The sequence below is a fragment of the Phlebotomus argentipes genome, unplaced genomic scaffold (assembly GCF_947086385.1).
Source record: "Phlebotomus argentipes unplaced genomic scaffold, Phlebotomus argentipes genome assembly contig_15, whole genome shotgun sequence".
Lineage (NCBI taxonomy): Eukaryota > Metazoa > Arthropoda > Insecta > Diptera > Psychodidae > Phlebotomus > Phlebotomus argentipes.
In genome coordinates, this window is record NW_026776181.1 from 552,822 (window position 1) to 572,610 (window position 19,789).

Genomic DNA, 19,789 nt, shown 5'->3' on the forward strand with positions numbered 1-19,789 from the left:
ATTAATCGAAATATATACTTATATATACAATTAAAAGTGAGTTTTTTTTAACCTAGTAATTGCAAATTGACAAAAACCATTATCTGTGTGAAAACACATCTAATTGCAAAATCAAAATGAAATTTTAGCTTTTTGCAAAAAAAAATTCTATCTTCGGAGAATTCAAATTACCCGCCTTTGCGCTTTCGAACACTGTAATTGTGGCCACTTGAAGATAGCTGCATATCACACAGCGGTGTCATAACCTCACAAAGGCGTGTTTAGGCATATTCGCAGAAAATACTTATTTTCCTGAAGGATCTGGGATTTCCCGTGTGCGAGTGAGATGCGGCATGTTAAGTTCATCGCTCGCACTATAATGGTGCAAAATAACAACGTGGACGACGCTTGCAGAGTGCTGAATAGGATTATGGGTAAAGAGGGCTTCTTTGATCAGTACCGGAGGACACGCTACTATGAGAAACCTTTCCAAGCAAGTGTTTTCCCTTCCCCGCAGTACTTCTGAGCCTCTCTAATGAAATTCTGTCTATCTCGCAGACACGACGCCGGGTGAACTTCGAGAAATGTAAATCCATCTACAATGAAGACATGGACAGGAAGATCCAGTTTGTTCTCCGGAAGAACCGAACAGAACCTTTTCCGGGCTGCACATAGAGATGTCGTTGCGATTTATTGTTAATTCAGTGCTTAATACATTTGTCAAATTAGTTCGCAAAATTACAAATTGTTCAGGTCTTGCTCTATTTCGATGCACTCCTTGATCATCTTCTCGAATTGGCAGGCGATATCCAGATCGCGGAATCGAACGGTCAGATGTTCGGTGACGCCTTGAATGTTAGCGATGAAGTAATAGGATTCCCCGGTTTCCCTTGGTGTGATTTTAAAGTCCGGCGTGATGGTGCAGTTCAACTGCATGGGGATTTCCCCCCAGCGCAGCAGGAATCTGGAGCTCGTCCTCGGATAGAAGAGGACCGTCAATTCAGCCTCACCTATGTGCTTCCACTCGAGGATTGTTGCATCAAAGTGATACAGATGAGCTCGATCGCTGAACATAATTGCCTCTTCCTCGCTTTCTTCCATTTCCATCTTCATGTCGTTCTCACCGGATTCCTCTTGTTTTGCCTCAATTCCAAGCAGCTCCAGACGCCTCTGAATATCCATAGAAGTGCACGAGGACTCAGCATCCCTACACTCTTCAAATGCTTTCTCACTGGCCATTGTTGTAACTCCAGGATTCTTGGGAACTAGTGAATTTCCTCCAAAAATTGAGAGATCTATTTCGTTCTCAGACAACAAGAAGGATTTGGAATGGAAGAGTGACTCAAGAGAGACGCCAGAAGAGTTTTTCATGGACGAAAAAATGCTCGTCTGCTCACCACTCACAATTCCCTCCTTATTTGCCTCCATCTTGGATTTCACTAGATCGTTGTACGTCGCCATGAAGCTAAAGGAACTTGCAGACTTCCCAGTTTCTTCTCCAGAAGCACTTCCAATCTTTTCCGACTTCATTGAAGAAGATCACACACGAAAATGGTGGAAAATAGCGAACAAATGCTTTTCACAGCCACCTTTGATTCCCTCAACCGCGCGAAAATATGATTCGAAAAATCCCACATGAAGTGTAGTTAAAAATATATTTCTCAACACATATTTAGCAATCTTACAATAATTTTTAAACGCTCTAAATTCGCTTACGATGTCTTTTATCCCTTAACTACACGAATTTGCCTTCTACAGTGTTTCCTTTTTAGACTCCTCTTTTGTATCTACGTTCGAATTCATCGCCTTTATCTTCTATATAGAACACATCGTGTCAGTCTTGAGGCCTCGTCACTGGAAAGAGACAATACAAAAGTTTAGACTCATGTTTGAGGTTTATTACTAAATAAAAACGCAATTTATTTGGAAAAAAGGGTTTATTATCGGTAGATCAGGATTGAAAAGACTGGCACAGAAAGATGGCTGTTTTTACTCACCAGAGTTGTTCTGATCCCATTTCTAATGGCATTTTGGTGGTTTTTCCCATCATTATTGTCCACGAGCGTCTTCGCCGGCGACTTCCTGCTCTGCCTCTCGTCCTCTGAGTCCTCATCCGTCAGCAGACTCGCAACAGTCTCCCCGCTGGACTCACCATTTCCTATTTTACTGTTGCAATCCTACAATATCGGGGCACAATGTCAGACTTTCGCATCATATTGCAAAACAAAGATCAACAAAATCAAGACAAACAAATTGAGAAAAGGGTATGAAAAAATATCAAACGAACTAAGAACAAAAATACACTCTATCAATTCTCAATTGAGAAAAGTGGTGATAGTAAATTTACAGCAAATGCTCATTTGCTGAAGTAAAAAGTTTCTAAAACAAAACAACTAAATATTGTACATTTTATAAAATTTTCATATATTTTTTTCATTTTCCAATTTATAGAGGGAATAAATTCTACAAAATTCTACTTTAATAATTGCGAAAAATCTACATGTTTCCACAGCTAAAGATCCCGTAAAATTTCTCATTTTCCTTCTTTTGCTTTCATTTCAAAAATCTTTTCCAATATCCGATATTTAAGGCATTATTTCGTCTTATTTTTACAAAATCTCCGCCCTGTAATTTTTGGGAGACATGTTGCATTGAAACGGGGAAACTTTCTAGACCATTTTCGGCATTTCAATGGTGAATCCATGGCACTGATTCGACTAAAATTGGCCTGCGAGGAAGAGATAGACCACAAAAATGACACTTGAATTATATTCTTTCTTTCTTCACTGGAAATATATAATAAAATCAATCGTGAATGTGGGTGTTTTTCATTGTGAATTGATGCTTTTCTCTTAAAATGAGAAGTTTTTCCATCGTCACTAAAACTAGTACTAAATTGTAATTTTTCTTAGAAATTCGTAATAAATTCTAGTTATGTATGTAAAAAAGCTATTTTTGCAAAGGTGGGTGAAAAACTTTGAAAAGAAAAATAAACAGAACAGTATAAAATTGATATTACCTAATGTTTATGAGGCACAAACATCCATTAAAAACATGATTTTTGCATTATTGGAAGGTTTTTTTTTCTTTATGAGGCAGTAAAGCTTCTTGTAAGAATTACACACACATTTAGGCAGCTCCTCTATTAAAAAATCTGTATATTTCTGTGACTTGTTCTCTTTATTCTTTTTTAAAGGTTTTTAGTGTCTTTCTAGAAAAAGAAATAGGTATAGGCTCTTAAAGGTACACAGAGAATAGTTGAAAATATCTATTTTAAAAAATCACACACTTACAAATATTCAATATCTAAGTTTTGTAACTTTTATTTCATTTTACACGCAAAATCTTTTCAAAATGGTTTCTTGTGTGAGTGTCATGAGTAGGTATATTTTTTGATATCTGTATATTTCATTAAAGGTTTTTTTTCTGCCTCTACGTTAACATTTGAGGCCTACACTTACGAAGATTCAAGTCTCTGTAGCGCCAGTAAAGTGACCGAAAAGCCCTCCAAACGCCCTCAATTTTTTACATCGTTTGTTATAGAAACACACAAAATTGACATGTAAATTTTTAAGCACATTCATTTAGAGAAGATATAAAGTTGTTAATTTCCATGAGAGGCACTTGATCAGCGCAATTGTTCACAAGTCTGTTTCCTTCTACAGTGGAAACACAAAGCATTTCACAACTTGACTCACCTTCTTCATGGACGCCGGCGATACTTGCAGATGTACCTTCTTGGCACACAAATCCTGCAGCCGCGCGATGCCCTCCTCGCGACGGCCGGCATACTTCGTCTCCCACGCGTCCAGGAGGCGATTGTAGTAGCGCGGATTGTCCATGTAGTTGAGATACTTGTGACTGTTCGGAGCCGGAAAGATCCGTTCCAGCGGAGCACAGCGAGTCAACTCCTCTTCCACAAGGATCAGACATCGCACGTCATCCGCTGTGAGATTGTCCAAGATGCTCTCGAGGTACTGCAGGAATATAAATTGAAAGTTTATCTAATAAACCAAATGCATCAAATAATCAGTTGATATATTTGCAAATTTTCTTGGGTGATTCTAAAAATTTCTCTTTCTCCAGTTAATATTATCACTCACGTCTTCTCTGTTCAACTCCCTGCCGGTGAAGTGATTGTGCTTGATCCTCTCACTCCTGGCTAATGTGGTCGTGTACATCCTCTTGTCCATACACAACGATCCCTGCAAATTTAGCGACTGCGCCACTTCCTGCTGCTTGTCCTCCGCCAATTTCGGCGGCACTTGATATAGCGCCGTGTTCAGCGTGGCTCTCACGAGAGGTGCCTTCACGTGCAGATCAAGCGGCGAGGAAGAGTGCAGTGATGGCGAAATGTTCACTTCCAGTAGCCACGGCACGAGATCCGAATCCAGAAGAACGTCAAAGCCAAAGAGTTCGTAGCAGTTGTACTTGCAAAGCATGTTGGATTTGGTGAGATTGTGAATCGGTGTCTCACCGGCGAGCAATGTTCGAATCACGAGATTCCTCAAAGCACCCCAGAGACGTTCAGTATCCACACCACCCGCCTCCAAGTAGCTCCACAGTGACTTAATTGTCCATTTGTGACCCTTGCACGCCTCAGCATCCTCATTTTTGGCATAATTGGCTGAGAACTTGTTAATACTGTAATTCGTCAAATGCATGAACCTGTTAAGAAAATAGTCAATATTAATATCATTTTCAATCCTCTAACACTATAGAAATTCCAGACTTACCGATCGTTGAGTGTGTCTACTTTCTCACTGTAGCGCACAGACGCAAATCTTGCCAGACCATCAGTGTGCATATACACTTTCAGCGGATTCATGGATGTTACCAGAACATACAGGCGAAGATCAAATTTGCTGCCGTCAATAAGCATCGGGCGCTCCACGTAGCGCTGCACAATAATAGGACGTCTCTTGGGGATTTGTGACCACCGATTGACCACTTTAATTCCCGTTCCTCGTGCCGATGCCGGCGGCTTGATAATCCATTTCACACCACGCTGACTGTATCGTGGCCACATCTGACGCAGTGTTTTCAGATCTTGTGGCAGAATGTAAGTGCGTGGCATGAAACCAAATTCTTTCTTGCCATTGCGTGCCATCTGAAGCTGCAAATTTCTCCATACGCGATCCTTTCGGCCAATTTGAAATGTGCCCGGAATATGATTAAACTTCTGATACGAGCGAATTGTGCGAAATTGTGGACTTTTCATGTGCTTTCCCCATATACCGATCCAGTCATTTGTTTCTACAGAAGAATAAAGCACAGAATAGAGATTAATAAATCGTTGGAATTCAATGTATGTAACATAATAACAACACCCAAATTGAGTGACTTTCCTGACGTATTAGACAAATAGAACTCGTCACGAAATGCATTTCGGTGATTGATAAAATTATTTTTAAATTTGCATACCAGCAGGAAAAAAAGTACTTTCCAAATACTATGTGCTTCCAATTGTTTAGCATGCAGAAATTGAGTCACCTAGGCAACATCGCAACACTTACGCTTGAGTAATCTAAACCCTGAGTTGAGAAGAACCTTCCTCACGACAATCGGCGTCACGGCAGTCACCTTCCACTTGAGTATTTTCGTCACCAGCGGATGCATTTGTGGTCCTGGATCCGTGTCCGAAGCAAAGGTGAGAAACGGTGGCACATTGGGAAACATACTGGGTGATATTGGTCCAGCAGTTGACGTAAAATTCACCTCCGGCTCCGCCACAATCGCCTGATGAGCTTCAATGGGCGGTAGATTGACTTTGCTCTGAATCGCCACAGATATGTTGGCACTGAACATCTTATCACCGTCCACATCTTCAGATTGCGACATCAGATCATAGACGTCCTCTTCGTCAAAGTCCGCCATGGCGTCACCGTCTAAGCTACTGCACTCTGTGTCTGACATGTCCGAGTGCGAGTCCTCCACATCTTTGACCGCATCCCGAGCAGTCGGAGCGGCTTTCTGCGCCTCCTGCCGCTCACCATTCATCACAGTCACTTTTGCCGATGAGTAGTTCACGTCGCAACTTCCATTCACCTTGCGCGGTGATGCCGGCGGACTCTTCTTCTCGACAGGAAAGGCAGGGACTGCGTGATTGCCGTTGGAGAGCTTCAGCTGATAATGCATCGGCGGGGAATCCTCTTCACGCGAACGCTTGAGTGCCATCTGCAAAGAGAAAAGATCACATCATCATCATCACCTCGATCGGAATCTTGAGCAATCAAAATACTGTGCATTCTCTCCACATCAATCATTGAATTCTTCATTTCCTCTTCCGCATTTCATCCACAGATAAATTCTCTAAGAAATTGATAAAATTTACTTGCTACACTTTTAATACTTATTTATATCGCACACTGATCATTTTGCAAAATTATTTTTCAAAGTCAAGAGAACAAAACTTCTTGTGATTTATTAGAAAAATGGGTAAAACAACCTCTTGGCAAAAGTCTCTGTATTTTTCAGTTAATTGTTAGTCAATTTTTTTTTTACATGATAAAGCACGAAAAATACACCGCAAAAATATCCACATTCTTCCGGAAAGTGCGAAAAGCTAAATTCAAGATGACTTTCGTGTGTGATGAAAATACACAAGATTTATATTAGCTATAAAATTATAAATTTTAGAGTTGATTGCAAAATTATTTCGGTGTATTTTTATGACTATTTACTGATCTTTTACACAACGTACATTCTTAGCTTTTGATGCGCTTTTAATTTTTTTCTCCTGTCAACAAAATGTTTCTCAAATTAAATTTCTAATTTCTTCTATGAACAAATATTTTTTTTAACAGGAAAATACATCAAATTTTTTGCACTGAAACGTATAAGAAAAAAAGTTTATAATATAATTTTGCAATACAGAATCAAAATTATCGAAATTCTTACATTTTGAGTAACTAAGGAGAATCCTTTCTTTCAAAATTTCCTCATTTTTAAGTGTTTTTGGTAATTTATAAGTGAACGATAGAGAATTTCGTGCACTGCAAAAATAGTTTGGCTCAATTGTCTCACACAATTTACGAGATTGTTTGCAATTTCCTCCCAAAAATTCAGGGGTGGGCAGTGTAATTGATGATGTGGGCGTCATCGCGAAATACCAGGACACGTGCGCTATTGCGCAAAAAAGATCACACACACTTACATCATCATTTCTATTTTTATCAATTCCATTTGTGGTCTTGTAGATCTCATGCGGCTCCGATTCACTTCTTGGCCGCGTGCGTCTCTTATGCAAATCCCCGCACGCTATTTTCTGCTCTGTCACCGCCTCGCCGTGATCCTTCCTGCCACCCTTCAGCGTGTACTCAGATATGTTCTCTTTGATGTGATCCTCGCTCTCGCCATCCAACTCTCTTATCACATTCTGCGCGTGGGTCTCCTTGGTGAGTGCCAGCAATTTGCGCGATGCCACCATGTGACGCGGCGGACTGTACTTCGCGCGAAAGCCATTCCGCATCGCGCCGCCGCCTTTGTGCTTCATCTCTTGTCCCAGCAAGTGGTTCGTCTTCGCCGGAAAGTTATTCAGTGCATCTGAAGCCTCATCGCCACCCACAAATTGGTGGCATTCACTGCGGCAGCGCCTCCTGAGAGTCACCTTCTGCTGCTGCCCGCCGAATTGACCACCGCCTCCATTGGACATCCCGTTCTGCGCCGCGCCGTAGTCCATCTTCTTGCCACTGCTCTTAGTGCTGGAGTTGGTGTTATTGTTGTGAACCTCCTGCGAACAAAAACACAGCAATTAATATCAATTAACACTTTCATGGGAAAATCCTCTTTTGGCAATGTCATAGCGATCACAAGTGTCTCAAACATTGTATGACTATTCGTAGTTTTTATTAGAATTTATGCTCTTCTGAAGTGCCACGAATTTCAGCTCCTACTCTGAGAATGACTCATTGCATTCCAATTACTTGATTGGTGCTGAAACATTACGTTATCTTTTGCTTAAAGACACTGCAAGAATTCTCTTCTAATTTCTTCCTCCTTTCTTTTCATCTCATACTGATATGATAATGCTAGAAATATGATTAAAGACTATCAAATGAGCTAATTCGTTTTGTTGCTATGATAAAAATGCTGACCAACTCGTTGTAGAAAAACATCGTAAAAGTCACACTTCATAAATTTACGCTCAATCGGACAATTTAAGATTCTCACCAAACTCAACATATTGCTTTTCTTGTTTCTATTCTAATCCAAGAAGGAGGAATCCATGCTGATGAAAAACGCACAAAGGAGCGATGATGTGAAAATGTGTAGAAGAGAGCACAGAAAAAGTGGTTGTTTGAAGGAGAGAGAGATTTTTTTTAATAGACTTATTCACATTCAGTGGCAATTTATTCTCAGAACAAGTGTCTCTATTTATAAAATGACGCGCATCTCAATAACTATTTTATTGTCCCTCCTTATATTTGTGGCATTTGTCGCGCACGAGAGGAAAAATTCCAAATTTTGGCTATGATTGAAGATGATGTTCATATACATGACTATTTTTTTCGTACGCATGAATTTCGGGAAGTTGAGACAGCAAACTCGTGTTGAGAAATGAGGAGGAAAAAGAAAAAGTCCGACACGAGGGCGGGATGTTAAAGTATTTTAAAAATAAATCATGAACCACGGATTTTTCTTCATTGCAAAATTTGTGTTGAATTATAAAATATATCCTGTCACATTATTTTTTTTCGTCTCTCACCCCATCAACAAATATTTCAAAATCTTTCACACATTCTTATTAGTGAGTTAGCAAAATGATCCATAGCAACGTTCTCTGAATTATGAGCCACAGAAGAAGTGTGCGATTCTCTTCGCATTTTGTTTCCACAATAATTACAAAAAATATTTGATAGGGATCATAAAGTTTTTAAAAGAAATACAATTTTCTCAATTTGTCCCGGAAGTTTCATACATTTTCTTTCCTTTTTATGTGATTGTTTACCCGAAAAGGGGAGTTATTGCGAGGCAATTTGCATTAACTTCGTTCCTTAAACTATATAATAATTCAATGGTAGTAAATTCATATTTTCCCATGCCAATTTTTCTGCCACTCACCCAATTTATAAATGTTTGTATCGTGAATGTTGGGAATTTTGTGAATTTTTCCAGAGAGAAAATTTATACTGCGGAATAAATTCCCGAAGTTCCCTCACTTCAATACACCTTTTCTTCTATGCTCAAACTGCTCCCCATTTAATCCAATTTTCCCTGATGGCGTGGGAGCCCAAAAGTGAAATGCCAAAAGGGAAAATGCAAAAAAGAAAAAATCATTACACACTGGAAAGGGTGAAAAGAAGCATGAGGAATTGCCGGAAAGCTCATGTCAGGAATGAAAAAAGGGATAAAAAAAGTCCTGAAGGAATTCTGCCTATATTGTAATTTATCATGTGATTTCCCGAACACAATGCAAACTCTTCTCCCCCATCAAATTCGTGCGCGTGACCCAATTAAGCCGCTCACGAAGATCACATTGATTAAACATCACAATTAATTAAAAGCCAGAGGGAATCATACATTCTGCGTTCTGTGTGAGTAGGACAAGTTGAAGAATCAAAGTCAAATGCTAACCCATTAATTTTCGAACAACAAGCGAATTGACATAGAAAATTAGTTTACAATTGAAATGTAATTAGAAATTGACACTGTGCCACAATGAGTGTGCTTTTTGACACCAATTCTCCCATGATATTAAACAATTTGACGCGCAAATTGGCAAAAAATGTATACTCTGCACTAACAATTTAATGCACACAGCAGAGATGAATTTTCCATTTGATTGGTGCTCTTATTGATTTTCAGCATAGTTTGCGATGTTGAAATTGCACTGGAACGTAATTGTGCTAATTGCTTCAGAAGTTCAAAGACTGAAGCATTTCAGTTTCTAAATGAACATTTCCAAAGGGTTTGTGTGATCCATTCTGCAATCCGAAGCTCTAGCATATCTAGCAACAACAAATATAATAAAGTGTAATGTTTGTTCCAATCTGCGTATCTAAATAATGTATTTCTATTGAAAAGAATCAATGTTCTGATTGAGGGTTAATGGATTTTATCCGCCACAGTAGAAAATATATTCTTTGATACACTTTCTACTTTCCTTTCCTCAGTTTTCCTCTGTTTTCTTTGGCACTGACTGAGATTAATAAATCGTCGCTGGGGAATTTTTCTCTTTCACATCCTCTTCTCTGTCACATTGCAAGGTGGAGAAACAACAGGCTTGTTTTCTTGTCTCGCGAATTTGCATATACTCAAAATACGAAGAATTTAAGTTATGAGAAAATATTTTTGACTACAAACCAGCGGTTTCACTGTCTTGTTGCTCGATCCAGGCATTTTGACCACTTTTCCAAACTGCAAGACACACAAATTGATTTCTCTCGTCTCGTCGAAACTGTCCACTTTAATAATAGATTCTCTTTCACACTTTAGCGACTAATTGTCTGTGAATTTTGCAACAAAACTCTGGGCACGTCGTCTTTCACCCAACATGCGGGATTTCTGAGTGATTCTCCCTCGGCTTTTCCAACTCCCGACTGCACCTGAGACAGGGTTTGTTTAGTGAGGAAACTCCTCTGACTCACACACGATCGATTTTCAATTACGTGCATGAATTTTAACCCGAGTTGAACACTCGATGCTTCTGTCTTTTTTTTTATTACCCTACTTTGCTTTCCGCTTTTCTATTCACTTCCTGCAAAGCATCCACAGCAACCGTTCTAACAATTCTAACCCCCTTTTTCCTGTTTCAAATCACCTTGTCGTCACTTTCTGGACACACTGAGCCATTTGTCTGTGCTGAAATTATTTTCTCACAGTCACAGAATACAGTGAGAAGTTTCGCTGAATGTGCAAAACTCTCATGTGCCACGGATAAAGATGAAAGGAGAGAATATTGCTGAGTGCGTTGTTCACTGGCCGATGATCGTAGCTCAACTGAGTGGGAAATGTTCTCCAATTGTGAGAAGCGCCGAACACACTCCTTTTTGATATAGTAACACATCAAAATTTATTTGTGGTCATGAGAAACGGCGCGACAGAGTCAATGATTCCTTCGTGACTGTGTTTGTGTGCAAGCACAATCAATTTTAATTCATTTTCCGATTCGCCTCTTTTAGCAAAAATCACCATTTCGCGCATACTTCTTGACTGTATTATGCAGTCGCATTTTTATAGGTGAATCTTACAGCGCAAGGAAGTAAGAGGCAGACGGGAGTTTCCTACCGCCCAACCAAGGCGAGAATATAAGTGATTTTTGTGTTAACAGCAAATCCCACTGTGTTCATATTGTCAAATGTAGAAATTTATTTTATAATTTCTCCATCAGGAGATCAGAGAGAATTTTATTAAATGTTATCCTTGATTTAATCATCTATATTATTAATTATAATTATCTATATCAATATTGCGATGATTAACTGAACTAACAAACAAATCATCCAAGCACTTCAGAAATGCGTGTGTACCAAGTGTGTACACCAACCTTGAATTTTCCCTTTTTGCCCTATGAAAATTGCTAAATTTATTCCAATTTGCGAGTATTTGCAATTTTCCATCAGTCTCATCGTGAGGTAACAGTAAGAAGTTGAGGTGTTTCCTTACACTGCAATTTATTGATTTTTCCTCGACACTATTTTCCGCCCTTAAGGACTCTGCTAAGGAAATTCAAGCAAAAAATCACAATGTGAAAATTACTCTGAAATCATTCGGTGTATTTTTTGCATTTCCCCGCACACTATCTCTACTTAAAATTCAGCCAAAAAATGCGAAGCAGCACGAGATAATTGGTGCTGTTTTTTTCCTTCGCACAATTCCAAGATGACGATTTCAAAGTGCGTCTTCAAATCTGCCATTAAAATTGCCCGTTCAATTGACACGATTGCCTCAAACCGGGGCGCCCTTGAGACATGCAAATCCCACTGGGGCGCCCCTCGTGACCCGCCCCGTAGACTCACTCACCTAAAATTGCGTGAAATTAGCCTGGAATTTCGAGCAGAAAGCATCCAAATCCGGCGGGAAATGCTGCAAAGCACCAATAATGGAATCAAGCGATGAAAACACGTTTGCATTCGGACATTGTTTTCCAAGCACTTTTCAGAGTTTCTCTCCGTCTCACCACAACTCACACCGCCGATTCCACCATTCACACCTTACTCACGCGTTCGAGCACTCTTTTCGATGAATTTTGAAGGATTTACACGGGTTTTTCACAAGATAAATGCACAAAAATCTCCCCAGTGTGTTCTTCACCACGCGATAACTTTGACAGCTTGACACAACAAAATCTCCCGGTAAAGCAAGCGCTGAAAATTCTGTCGAAAACTATAGAAGATGTCCAATATCAACTCGGAAGCGTCTAATGAAATGACTGGATTCATTTAAGATCCGAATCGCCTGCTAATATGTTTATTTTTTCATTGCTAATTAATTGTTTTCCTATGGTTATTTTCTTTTAGCTGTTCCATTCTTTAACAAAGTTAGAGACAATTTTGATAATTTATACACGAGATAAGGATAGTAATTGTAAGATAACGCGGACAACAATATTCTCACCTTTAAAAATTCTCTTCCCAATTACTCTACTGGGAGAGTCGTAAGTAAAATTATTAATATTCAGCATCTACAGGACGGAAAATCGGAGTAATATCTTTTAGCCAATTCAAGAATAATGTCCTACGAAATCTCTTATAAAGTCATGCGGATGTTTTTGAAATTGGGTGACAGCGAAAAGCGTCGAATCGGGAATGCTCGGTTTAGAGTGTCTGTTACGAGGTGGCGTAGTGGTTCAGAAGATGCTCTGCTTTTTCCATTGATAAGTGTTTTTCTCTGTTTGTTTTGCTCTGAAATCCTATGAATGTGCCTTCTTCAGGTAAAATTTGATACGTAAATGTACATTAAGATATGATCTAGGATGTGCAGTACATGCTTTTCCAACATTGATGTGAGTTATCATTTGACATAACCTTACATTTTAGGCGCTTTTTTTGGCAAAATCAGGAAAATCATGAAGATTATTATGCACATTTTCACACCTTGAGAAAATTAAAGGCCTTAAGCATAATTTATTCTTTTCGCGGCACTGGTGTTGATAATTTGGTGTTTGTTGATGGGATTTGAGGTGGAAAAGGCGAGTGGCGTCCGAAGGGCAGAGCTGGGGCGGCGTTTCCTAATTAAAAGCGACTTTATTGAATAATCCCTAGTTAGTTGGGCAAAAAAGGCATCTCATGTTGTCCCAGGAGCCGCGGGTGATGAGAAAACAAACACAGCGGCGGCTGAGCTCAAATGATAGAGCAAAATCACGGGCTGGAAGGTGGATGAATGCCGAGAAATGAGGGGCGGGCAATTTTCTCTTATTTAATTTTTGTGCACATTGTTGTGAGGGAATCTGGTGGCGAATGAATAGGGAATTGCCGATGAATGCGATAACTAACAAGAGGCAGAGGTGGAAGAAAAGACAGGGAAGAGCGGCGGGTGAGAACGAGTTGTGGCTCCCGGAAAGTGAATTGGAAGCAGCAGGAGATGAGCCGGGAGAAGCGAAAGATGACGGAGCTGATGGTGATTAATAAAAGATCGGGCGCGGCATGCTTTGGTACATTTGACACTTTCCTGATTAAAGCGCAAGACGATCGAGGAGGAGACGCTGAAGGATTGGAATGGCTCAACAAGAAATTAGTCTCAATTACACGGTGGAAAGCAGGACAAAGAAGCCGGCGAAGGAGAACATCTTGCTCTCTAAACATTTTGCCAGGCTCTTGTCACAACCCGAGCGATCCTCGAGGATCCGGGAAGTATTTTTTCTTGCTACCTTCCGGACGCGCTTCTGGCCGAGAAATGTGGAGCTCTGGTGGCAACAGAGTCACGGAAGGCACCGCCTTTTCTCGCACAACCGGAGATTCCCCGCCTTCATGCACCTCATCGTCACAGTCGCAATCCGCACTCTCTCTCTCTCCAGGCGTCTGATCATTTGTTTGGCCACAAATGCGCGCGAGAGTCCGCGGAAACTTTGCAGTGTGAAGCACTGAAAATGTGCAATGTTGGGACAACAATTAGTGGGATGAATTGGTTGAGTGGCAGGTGGGATTTTCATGGCACAGCCATGACTATTTTGCACAGGAAGTGCTGACATTGTCTCTTTCAAATGCGGTGTTTCTGGTTGGGAGGCTCTTCAATGGGGGACAAAAGATAATTACTCGCTAAAAAGATTTCAACCCAGCGTTTCAATCGTTTCAATTCAATTGATTCTCTTCGAACTTTTGGGATGTTTTGGAACCATATTTAAATCCTCGTTTGAGATTTTATGATCTTGTTTAAATGAAAATATTTAGTTTCGAGCATGCTGTAAATCAAAAATAGGAAACGAAAATCTTGAATGTATTTTTGAGGATAAAACTCAATTCGAAATTTGTGTGCAATGTCAAGTGATGAATTTCAACCAACCCTTTTATTTCACATTTCCACTTCTTGACAGACATACAATACAATATACGAAAATGTCCATACAGCTAATATTCTATCTTTGAATATTTTAGTTACTTTAGTGAATCATCCATTTTTGAATAAAGTTTCTTATGTTTGTTGAAGAAATGAAACTATCATCAATTCAAAGGCACTCCACGCCACAATATTCAATGAAGGGTTTCTCATCTCTAAACTTTCATACATATTTCATTCTTTTACCTCCTGCATTATGGGCAATTGTATATGCATTTTTATTCCGCTGGGTATTTATTTAGATGATTCTGAATACTTGTGACACTCTGACAATTGGTAAGCTGTGCGCATTGTGCGTGCAAGAGTTCCGTTGAAGGAAAAGCTGTGAATTTGATGTCTCTTTTCATCTCCTGCCAAAGCAGGGAAAAAGGTACAAATATTTGTAATAATACGAGGGATTATTAAAAGTGGAATTTGAGTTTAAGCTAGAAATGATTTTTAGTCTTGTTCATTAATTTTTTTGATGTTTTTAGTGAAGAAGACAGTGCATTTGAAAACATTCCGTCACAAAAATGGAAGTGATATTTATACTTGAATTTATCCTTTTGTGTGCAATTCTTTCTCTGATAAATTTCAATGCTGGACAATTGAAATTGATGTCTGAGATGTGGAATAATTCATACGTATGTTGAATACTGTCTCGACTTTTGGGATGTACAACATATCAACCTGGCATCGGAGGTGAAATAATCGTGTTAGAAAAATTAGTATAAGAAATCTTCCGACAAAGCATTGTGAAATGCATTCACACTCAATCTCTCTCCACACGAACTTTTGTTGTGAGGAAGAGTGTTTGTGGTATAAAAGAGCATTTGCTCCACAGTTTTTCCCTCCATTCAACACTCACCTTTTCTACAGAGCTCAATAAGTTATTTGGCTGGTTACGAAAGGAAATATTTTTGTGATAACTTCTTCCTTTAGGTGGCTTTAGAAAAATAACCGGCGGAAAGAAAGCTTTCTTTCATTTCACTGCGTGATTTAGATTTGCGATGTTATTATATTTATATTAAACAAACAATGGAAAAGAAAGTGATATGTTCGCACACTGAGAGAAAAAATGAGACTAGATATCCTTAGAGAAATATTTATTATACAAATAAGAATCTTCTTTTTGGAAATATCAGATTGGAAAAATTGTTTTCAGGAATTTGGAATTATTTTTTGTATGTGTTTTTCATTCTTTTTAGTTGATGGGCACTCATTTATTGTTATTGAAGAATGTCTGATTTTCCAATCGTGCAGTGATTAATTTAGTTGTTCCGTCATCGTGAATGTTATTTTGGGGTTGAGGCTTTAAATTTTTAATGGGAAAATCACACTTGGATTGAGCGAGTGCGCTTTGATATGAAAACAAGCCTGAAGCGTGAAAATGTGGCTTGAAAAAAGAGCATAGCTGATGCGAACGTTAATAAACATAAATAAATACGGGAGAGTCTTGTGAAAACTCGTCCATGCTGTGGCAAATGTTGGGTGTGTGTGTGCAGAGTTTAAAGTTTGAAATGAAAAAGGACCTTCAATATAAATATTGTTGAGGGAAATTTTTTGGTGTTAGGGACAGAAAATGCACCAACCAAGGAAATGTTGAGCTGCAGAGTGTCGAAGATACAAATTACCCTCGGCATGTTCCACAATAATGCCCCTCGTTAGTTGTGTGAACGTTGCAATGGGGCGATAGTCGGGAGGAGGATATCAGAAATGCTATACATATCGCAAAAGACGGGCCTGAAATAAGTTAAAGAGAGGAGTGTCTCAACATTATAATATGAAAATTTATGTTCTATAAATTCTTTTTTTTTTTCAACGCCACTCTAAAATGTTGTTCAAGGGTGAGAAATAATATTTTAGAGAGTTGCACGTCAACATGGAGTAACAGAGTCTCATTTTACTGTGGATGAGAGAGAAGAAGAGCTCAACATCTCACTCTAGCAGATTCTTGACAGAGGGAAAAGTACCCTTTGGATGAAGAAAGAGGTTTCCCTTTTCCACCCCATGGCCGGGAATTGTGTGCTAAAATACGGCATTATCTCATGGATGTGTGTTGTGTGTTTCATCATGGATGGAATTGGCGTACAAATGTTTATGGCCTGAGTTACACAATTTGATTCGCTTTTGTTCCACTTAGTTAGGGGTAAGTGAAACATCAAATAGTCAAGGGGTTTCCGTTTTCCCTTTTAGCTGAATGCAAGATATAATGTAGCAACACATGCACAATTTAATATGTTGAAATATGTGGTGAACGATGGCTTTTCATTGCATTACGTACAAATGAATATGTCCTGTAATTCACGGGTATATTGAGTCCCTCCCATGAATTAAATAGGGCCACTCTGTGTTGTCTCTATTTTCACTCTCACTCTGTGTGACATCGGGATTAAGGAAAAGCCTCTCCCTCTGCATTCAGAAGTCAAACTTTTCTCGCATTGACATATTGAATATCCTAATCTGGAAGGTTTATTGTCACTTCTCAGGATGAGTGAGAAATTGATAGATTGCGTGTTTTGTTGTAGGCTGCGATTATTAAATCTGCATGAACTGTTGAATATTGTTGCTTCGTAGAATTCCACACTACAAAAGTGACATTAAACTTCAATTTGGATAGAATTTTGTATCACAGCTTCATCATGGGATGTATTTTCTTAAAAATACGCCAGATCACCTTTCATTTGCCAGCTTTGCTCGTCCATAACCGCAAAAATTGGACTCCCTAATGGACTAATTGTGAATATCAGATTGCAAAACAGGATAATCCTACATGGTATTCTTTTTATCTGAATCTCAAACATGCTTTTTAAATTTGATTAGACAAACAACATAGTGAATGGATCCTTGTCATGGTGCCTTCTTTTCTTATGATTGTTCTTCCTTCCTCAAATCTGTCTGCAAGTTGTTGTGTTGCAAACAATAATAAATTGGCTTGCGATTTTGGTCGCTCCTCGTGGGATGTTTTTTCGGGGAGTGTTTTGTGAATGATATAAAATTACACCCTCGAGGGCAAATGATGGCCACATGCTTGCTGGCAAATGCCCAGTGTGTGAATATGGCGTAACACACTGATTAGGGCATCCTGTTTCCGAATCACTCTTGTGTGGTTATGGCGAATGTGAGATTTTTCTCACCTCAAAATCCACATCATGGCAAATAAGAGTGTCGGATTACTTTTATGTCATTTTAGCTGTTGGAGATTTTTGATTTTTACGTATTTCTCTTTCAATCATGCACATTTAGTCTGTTGGGTGTCAAGAAATTAGTAGGTTGAATATGAGGCGGTTTAATAGGCTTATTGTAATTCATTTGTATTGTGCGGGTTTTCTTCACCTTTGAATTTATCTCCTAATTTTTGTTCACTATATTGCTTAATTTATAAAGTTTCCCACCGCAAAATGTGATGGTTTTCTTTGTGAAACATACACAAAATTAGCCAAATTCTGTGGGATTTTGAAAATGTGTGTTTCCTCTTATTGATAAATTATGCTTCTTGCGACATGAGGAATTAGGGATGGATTGTGGAAAAAGTGTGTAAATTTAGTTGTTAATACATTTCCCTCTATTTGGTATGAGAATTGTGAGAGAAGCGCAGCATTGCGGCTAGAAGGAGGGTAAAAAAGGTGGAATTCACAGAGATAATTCCTCAAAATGACAATAAATCAAGAGATCAAAGTATAATATTTTCGCTTTCGTGCATTATAAGGTCTGTTGATGCCTCCAAAGGCAAGCCAAACCAACACAGTATTTAACAAAAGGCGCTTATTACATACATACATTTCTGATATTTATTTATTTATTAAGTTGCCCAACCTCGTCGGTGTATCGATTCATGTTTTCTGCTCATTGTGGCCGCTTGCAATTCAGGGTGAGGATAGTGCTGAATACGCTGAAAATGGCACATCTGTCTCCTGAGGTTAAGAAGAGGCAAATAGTAGAGTAATCACGATTCAAACCTCACATATCTATAGTGCAAAAGTCTCCTTTATCTTGTGCTCAAGTATGGAGAATTATAGAGGGAAAACATGAATTTGTCTTAAATCCTCCCAGGATCTTGCCCAGGAAGATCTTCTTTATTTATAAGAAAAAAAACTGATGATCATGTAACATTTATGATGAAAAATCATGAAGAGGGTGAAGATTGAGGACTGAAATGTGTTTTTTCGTGGAATAAAATTTGTTCAGAAGGAATTTAAAGGAGCTGGAAAAAAATTCACAACTTTTTCAATCATCGAATCATCTGAAAAATGCCTCTGGGTTGTATTCAAATGATGGATGAATGCCCTCTAATCGATCTTTCAACGTTCAAGAAGAAGTCATTCTCTGCGGTTATTCTCGCATTTCAATTTCTCATTACATCTGTATTGTGTGCGTGTGCTGTTCCTTTTCTTTCTACCCCTCTTTTGGTTTGACTTCTCCCGTTTGTCATCCCGCAGGTCATCCTTCGTGGCCATGTCGCAGCTTCCCAACAGAAAGCCCAGCCGAGAGGAGACACTCAGGAGTGATATCTGGATCTTGGTGGAATTGTTTGGGGCCTCAATGCATCATTCTCTGTCACAACTAGCATTGTTCAACAAATTCACCACAGGTGGAAGTCATATCTTCTACTGCATGATTTTTATAAACATTTTTTGCCCTGTCGTGCCTCTGGAAAAGAGTGATTTCACCGATTCCATACTCTTTTCCTCCTGACGATGCGAGTGTGGAGGTGAAGGATGGGAAATGAATCATGTCCACAGGTAATTTTTTGACAGGGAATCTCAAAAATGTTTTATTGATCGCCATCCTCATCCATCCAGCCGGGTGATCTTCCAGAAAAAGTAAGAGAGACACAATGTATAGTGAAGAGAAACATGACAAGAAGCCAGGGATTTTGCAACATTTTCCACAGAATCGATCTGAACATCGTTCAATCATGTTCCAATTTGCTCTCAAGAGACAAGCTACTGAGAATTTTATTCAACTCTTCATCCTTTGGCGGAATCTATCTTTTTCACCTTGTTCATCTCACATTGCGGCGGACGGGTCTTTGTTTTGGACATGAGAGCGTTGCTCATGTAACTTAACACACAAATTTGTGCCAAAATACAAGTTCTTCATCATGGCAACTCTTGCTAATATGCTTTTCTCATTCCACTCAACATTGTGCAATGCGGTTGAAGATATAAATTCATATTCAACAATGCCGAGGGTTGGCTTATCTTGTCTTGTAATTAGATCTCTCATCGACAATTCAATAAAACTCTCATTCAATCTGATTGTAGTGCGATATATTTTCATCTATCTTGCTCTTTATCAGTGAAAATCCTGTTTAATTTTCCCCCTAGTTTGG

The 19,789-nt window shown here is 39.1% G+C and overlaps 2 protein-coding genes and 1 long non-coding RNA gene across 5 annotated transcripts; 2 read left to right on the forward strand and 1 right to left on the reverse strand.

Annotated features, from left to right (window-relative positions):
- Nucleotides 1–222: 222 nt before the first annotated feature.
- LOC132262060 (small ribosomal subunit protein bS21m) lies at nucleotides 223–765 on the forward strand. Its single transcript, XM_059761187.1, has 2 exons — nucleotides 223–472; nucleotides 538–765. Exons 1-2 carry the CDS (start codon nucleotides 326–328, stop codon nucleotides 652–654), a joined length of 264 nt encoding a protein of 87 aa, XP_059617170.1. The 5' UTR covers nucleotides 223–325; the 3' UTR covers nucleotides 655–765.
- Nucleotides 766–1,625: 860 nt separating this feature from the next.
- LOC132262126 (tubulin monoglutamylase TTLL4) lies at nucleotides 1,626–12,258 on the reverse strand. Of its 3 annotated transcripts, none has more exons than XM_059761271.1 (8): nucleotides 11,944–12,258; nucleotides 7,136–7,711; nucleotides 5,496–6,156; nucleotides 4,716–5,235; nucleotides 4,083–4,647; nucleotides 3,678–3,956; nucleotides 1,977–2,156; nucleotides 1,626–1,833 (listed from the first exon to the last, which is right to left on the reverse strand). In XM_059761271.1, exons 2-8 carry the CDS (start codon nucleotides 7,658–7,660, stop codon nucleotides 1,831–1,833), a joined length of 2,733 nt encoding a protein of 910 aa, XP_059617254.1. In that variant the 5' UTR covers nucleotides 7,661–7,711; nucleotides 11,944–12,258; the 3' UTR covers nucleotides 1,626–1,830. The 3 variants fall into 3 exon arrangements, with proteins under 3 accessions (XP_059617254.1, XP_059617252.1, XP_059617253.1); XM_059761269.1 differs by lacking the exon at nucleotides 11,944–12,258 and adding an exon at nucleotides 10,285–10,900; XM_059761270.1 differs by lacking the exons at nucleotides 1,626–1,833; nucleotides 11,944–12,258 and adding an exon at nucleotides 10,285–10,900 and having other exon boundaries at nucleotides 2,039–2,707.
- A 496-nt stretch (nucleotides 12,259–12,754) lies between these two features.
- Nucleotides 12,755–19,549, forward strand: LOC132262549 (uncharacterized). Its single transcript, XR_009468459.1, has 3 exons — nucleotides 12,755–12,925; nucleotides 18,894–19,196; nucleotides 19,257–19,549. It is a non-coding gene; the product is annotated as an uncharacterized LOC132262549 (long non-coding RNA).
- The last annotated feature ends 240 nt before the right edge of the window (nucleotides 19,550–19,789 follow it).